Genomic DNA, 6,000 nt, shown 5'->3' on the forward strand with positions numbered 1-6,000 from the left:
ATCTCTTCCTTTTAAATCTTTCTTTACTGACCCCCTGCTCTCTGTGCATGGATACTTATMAATCTGATGAGGAACCACATGCAGTTTCAGCTGCCTGGATATGCTCACCCTCCCTCGTGAATGGCTTCAGGATAAATAAGCACCAGAGTCCCCAAATTTTTMCTTTTTATGCTAGAGTTAGAAAAATTGCCCCTTCCTCTCACCGCCTCTCAGAGTGGAAATGCTTGTTTTTAAAAAAGCCACAGCTGTTGATACAGTGCTTCTGAGTACATAGAAAACAATTTGCTGGGGAGTTACTCCATTTCCAAACAATCCTGCCCATGTTGCGGTGAAAGCTTCCCAAAAGTGGGACCACACACACTGGCCCATGGAAGTTGGGCATTTGGTGTTTACGGGCGTATATCAACAAGAACAGCTTCTGAGGGAAGGCAGGGATGGAATTCAGKGACTTTTCTGCCTGTTTCATTTTTCAGCTCTTGGGGTTTTTTAAGAGAGAAAAGGCAGGTGCACAAATCAGATCGCTATGGCTGGCTGTGCTGGGAACCAATATGGGAATCAAGAACCTAGTTTTTATCCCCAGTGGTGTTTTCTTCTGCTGTGTTTGAACATTTTGGGTCATTGATGCATCTGGAGAATGGATGTACAGCAGAAATTCTCCTGCAGATAACACTAAGGGAGCCTAGAAGCAGAATGTGCTCTGCTGTTTTCACTAAGCTGGATATGATGGCAATTTTTCCCATTCCTGGAAGCAAATGTCATCGGTGTCTCTCCTCCTCTGGTAGCCCCATTACTGCTAGTAATCAGCAGAAGTAAGGGAGAAGCTACACAAGTTTTATCACAATCAGAGGGGGAGGTCTGCCTGACAGGAAGGGTGTTAAGAGCAGTTGTATCCTGTTTGTGCTTTTGTAGCCATTGGTACTTCCTCATTGTGACCTTGTTTTCCTTCCAGCTTTCTTTTCTGATTCCTTGACGTTCTTTTGTCTTTCTTTGCAGCTCTGGGGTATAATCAAACAAGGCTACAAATGCAAAGGTAAATAAATATTACATGGTTTTTGGGTTTTTTTTTTCAAGCTATGGGTGGTGGGTTTTCGTACAAGTGAGACAATCACACCTCTAACTAAAATGTCCCCTGTCAAACACATCTTGCAYCCACATTTGGTATTGTCCATGAGCAGTGACTGCTGGTACACTATGAAGTCTCACTGCTTTAGAGAAAACACCACCCAGCAGGAACACACAGATTGTGTGAGATAAAGGTCCAAAGCAGCCCCTGATTCCATGAGCTGTCACTTTCGACCAGTAAAACATCTTGGAAAACCAAGAGTTCTCATCCTAACACTGAGACATCCTGAAATATATCCCCTGAGACCCGAGTCAGGAAAAGGTCTGCTGGCAACCCTGTTTGTCATGTACATCCAAGTGCCTGTAGGGAAGCACACTTGCAATTTAATAGTGGCTGAGCTAGAAATAGAGAAATATTTAATTCCTAGCCTGCCCAGCAGATCTCATTGCAAGATCTTCTCTAGACATTCAACTTATTAAAAAATTCTAGAGCTCTTACATCCTTCATAAAAATATTTCATTTCTTGTGCAGTACTTGCAGCACATGAAGCAGTCAGACCAAATGGGACACTGYAGCTGTCCTCGTTGGCTTTGAAATCCTGGCCCTATTTACTTCTCAGCAGCCCAACTCTGGCTGAAGGGCAATGTTGATTTTCAGAGCTGTAACTGCATCTCAGTTATTCATAGGGGAACATTCACATATGTACTCTTTTCCCTTAGTCTTACACTGACTCCAAGGAGAAGGATGAAGAATTCACAGTATTGTTTTTTAGGATACACTATATTCCTGTCTCTCTCCACCCATAAACCTCTCTTCCTCAGGGAGGGATGGAGGAAATATCCATGGCTAAATCAATATGTGTAATTCAGATATTCCTGATTACAGTCACCTTAGAAGATTTGAAAGGGCTGGTTGCAGTCTATAGTTTTACTGGTAGAATGCGGGAAGGAAGGTAAGGTTTTGTCACACCAGCCTATAAACTCAATTTGAGATCTGAAAGTTGAGCTTCTGTCCTGCATCACTGCYTGTAGCAGTGGCCCTGTGCAGACTGAGCAAGAGTGGGTCTGTAAARTCAAAGATACAGGCAATGAAGCATGAAAGTCAGAGAGCAGATCTGCTCACTCAGGTCTGACAGTGTTCAACAAGAGTGAGGGAGCCTGCCTTTTGTGGCAGCAGCCACCAGCTGCTCGGTGTTCCAGCRCCACTGCAGTGTGACACTGTTAGGGATGAGCCCTGCCTTTGAGCACAGAGCTGTCATCTTCTGTTTGAACCCCTGGCACTGTGCTCTGACACAGCAAAGGTGGGGAAGGGGAGTCCATTCCTTCTTTCAGGGCTGCTGCTTTCTCCAGTGAGATGAAAGCCAGGCTGCGTGGTCTGCAAGTGATAGAAGGAACCCTCCRAGACATCTTTATTGTATCTGAGGGGAAGTGTCATATCTGAGGCAGCAAAAACCAGAGCTGGGCATGTACTGCTGTGTCAGTCATGTGAACAAGGTGTTGGCAGAAACCAGAACTGTCACCCACCTGTGCCCTGAGCAGAGGGGCTCTWACAGCAGGGTTATAAAAGCAGCACCTTGGCAATGTTCACCTAGAACACAATGCTGGGCTCTGGAGAAGTAACAGAGAAACCAGGGAGATGGAATTTTCAAACAATGGAAAAGGACACAAAGGARAGAGATTGTGTTTGGGGCACATCTTCCACCCTTACGCCCCTTCTTGCAGATAATATCCATACTCCARCCACACTTCAGAGAATGCACCTGGTGATGATGTGTCCACAGTGATGCAAATCCCTGCAGAGGCTTGGTGTGCAGGTACTCTRCAGGTCTCATCTGGGTGGATGATACACTTCCACAGAGCTCATTCATGTGCTAATGTTGCCTACTGAGCTACTTAGACTGGATTTAACCTACAGTAGTCTACACTGACCTCCAGCAGTCCTTCCAGAGGCTCACGGTGTAGATATTTTGAACCAAACGTGTTTGCTACAGTGGACCCTACTGGGTGAAACAWAAGTCAGCCAAATAAATACCAGCCCCTCTTGGGGGGGGACTCTGCCAGTAAAACTTCTGCAGTAGAGTAGCAGTTTTATGCATGGCACACACAGAATCATATCGGTAATTCCATATCTCTTCCTTGTCGCTATCTTATCATAAAAATATCGTCTTTTCTCTTTTGCTGCCATTTTTCTATTAATGGCTGTWAGGAAATGATCCTGTTTTTTGTAATGCTGTCCACCCCAAATGATGCATTTCTTTAACTCCCTTCACACCYTCTGCCAAACTATTTGTTCCTTCAAAGTCCTTTCTTGGTATCTGCCTGCTAATAGCCCTGAGGGATTACCAGACATTTGTGGCTTTCCATTTGGTGACTTTACAATTCCTTTCTTTACAGACTGCGGTGCCAACTGTCACAAGCAATGCAGAGACCTGCTTGTGCTGGCATGCCGGAAATTTTCCAGAGGAACCTCGGTAGGCAGCAACCACRGCTCTCTGCCTAGCAGTCCATCTCTGCCTCCAGGTGAGGGCAGTTTTCCTCCTATTTTAAACCATTTCCGAAATCCTCTCTAATGGCCGTGTCCTTGCTGCCATTTTAAACTTTTCCTTTGTATCAGCACACAGATCAGCACCTTGTCCTTTTCACTGCATATGGCTTGTGTTCAGTCCTCAGATTACAACATCCTTTTCTCCAGTGATGGCCTTAGCATCCTATCTATCCTAAGGCTCCCTATCCTCCTTATTGTMACCTCTATCCCAGCTGAAAAGAAATGAAATTGTACTTCTCCTTTTTTGTCACTTAGGAGCGAGGAGACATAGAGCACAATTCTAGCATTGCTTTATCCCCAAGCATGCAGATGGTGAGAGAATAAAATCTGTGCACATGGTAACAGAAATAGTTTCCAAGCAGCATTTGGATATTGATAATTACACCACTGGTTCATATAAAGGGTTACCTCCCCATCCTCCCTTACGCTTACCTTTTTGTAAAGATCTTGAAGTAGAAAATTTAAATGAAAAAAATCCACCCTCTCTTTCAGTCCAAGATGAAGTATTTGAATTTCCTAGCGTTGCTGCAGAACACCAGGACCTTGATGGCAGAGCTATCACCCTTGTCACTGGCTCGTCACGAAAAATTTCTGTGCGGCTGCAGCGGGTGACCACCAGCCAAGCAACGCAGACGGAACCACTCTGGCACGAGCCAGGTTGGAATGATTCAGGTTCCCATACTTTCCCCAAAATGAAGTCMAAATTCCATGGAAAAACTGGGAAGAACAAAGGCTTTGCAAAGTGGGAGAATGAAAAGCCCAGCATGCAGGCTGATGTAGAACTAGAAGCCGAGGCCCCACAAGATATACAGAATCACAACGGAATAGAAACCCTCCCAGAAAGACAAGAATCTGAGGTAAGTTYCCAAAAAAGCCAAGACAGTTTAAAATCTGCCTCAGTCTGAAATCTCRTAAGGTTATTTCATGGATTTCAGGACACTTTTTCATTCAAATTTGTCATTGCTTCTTGCACGAGTTACTTTGAGAAGAATGCTAAATCATCCATTGGTACTTGTTTCCTACACTGCAGTACATATTCACTGTGACACTGTACCTGGGAGTTTGGGTTTTGGTGTCAGCATGTGCTTTTAGGAGTTGGGCACTTTTCATTATGAAAACCATTAAAAGCAGCCTGGTAGATGTCTGGCCATGTTCGGTGCTGTTGCACCCTTGCACTGCACAGTTCAAGGCTCCATGTTAGACTCACAACATTCRTATTCTGACAAATACAGGAGTCCAGGCCAGGGCAGGATATTGGTCTATGTCTCTTACTGTCACCCMTGAAGTTTATACTCCCAAAGCCTCATGCTTTTACTGACCATCTCTGCCAGCATGTAAATGCCTGTTTTCTTCTGCTTACAGGATAGCTGATTGCTCACCCCGAGGCACAGAAAACTGAAGACGAGAACTATAAGCAAGTGTTGATGGACTGTCACAGACCACATCTGGCCATAAGGAGTGTTCCCATACCTCGTCCTTTGAAACCCAACCATTGCCCTGTTTTCTTAGCTGAAAGGTGTTATCAGGCACTATTTATTTTCTCACGAGGAAGCCATTTGGATGCACATTGCACGGACACAGCAGAACGGATCTCTGCACTCAGTGTTTTCTTTTGTATGACTTCTGTGGAAACTTCCTCTACATGCCAGGGAGAATATATTTGGCCTTCTTTAAATGCACTGCATCATTTTGGTATGTCTGCCAGCAACAACAATAGCGAGGACAGAAGCCAAGCATCTAAGTTTGTTCAATAACACCCCTTACCCAAGGCTTGTAGTGATCATTTAAGGAAAGAAGTAGGTGTGTGTGTTAATTAAATCTCAAACAAAAATCTCTCACAAAGTCCTCTACATTGAAATTCCTTGCACACCTGGGGTTTTGAATTTTGGCCGTGTTTACATTGCTACAGTGAACGTGTTGGTGTTCAGCACAGCGATACCAGTTCCCAGACTGGGGATCCTTCAAACAGGCAGCATCCGGCTGAGACGGAAGGAATTCCAAGACACTATGTGTTTGTCTAGTTACACCACAATGGAGAAGGGTCATCTTTGCCAGCACTGATTATGGTAACATTAGCATGCAATAAACACTTTAGTTTTAAGTGTGTGCGGGTGTCTGTGTATATCTGTGGATACGATACTTTTCTCTGGCTAGCAAGCTGTACATGTTCTGAAGAGCAACCTCCAAAATAGCAGTTTGCCAGATCTAGCACCTGAATCTATAATGGTACAGTTTGAAGTTGCATTTTGCAGAAAAATTAAATTATTGAAAGAGCACAGACCTGAGAGAAAAACAAAACAAAATACCACAAAGTTCAAACCTGAAAGACTGGCACACGTGTTATTCTTCTCACCCTTCTTCCCACAAAAACAGGTGTGGGTGTGTACCACACA

At 44.2% G+C, this 6,000-nt stretch overlaps 1 protein-coding gene across 2 annotated transcripts in view; it reads left to right on the forward strand.

Moving 5' to 3' along the window:
• The window catches only part of RASGRP3 (RAS guanyl releasing protein 3), a 58,419-nt gene extending 52,625 nt beyond the window's left edge, over positions 1–5,794 (forward strand). For both annotated transcript variants that reach the window (XM_057370041.1, XM_057370035.1), the window contains 4 exons: positions 994–1,030; positions 3,457–3,582; positions 4,100–4,464; positions 4,970–5,794. In XM_057370041.1, the coding sequence (XP_057226024.1) occupies positions 994–1,030; positions 3,457–3,582; positions 4,100–4,464; positions 4,970–4,978 (537 nt within the window). In that variant the 3' untranslated portion in view covers positions 4,979–5,794. The remainder of the gene's footprint in view (positions 1–993; positions 1,031–3,456; positions 3,583–4,099; positions 4,465–4,969) is intronic.
• The last annotated feature ends 206 nt before the right edge of the window (positions 5,795–6,000 follow it).

This window comes from Malurus melanocephalus, unplaced genomic scaffold, assembly GCF_030028575.1.
Source record: "Malurus melanocephalus ecotype Western Australia unplaced genomic scaffold, MMel_1.1 scaffold_5, whole genome shotgun sequence".
In the NCBI taxonomy this organism is placed as follows: Eukaryota; Metazoa; Chordata; class Aves; order Passeriformes; family Maluridae; genus Malurus; species Malurus melanocephalus.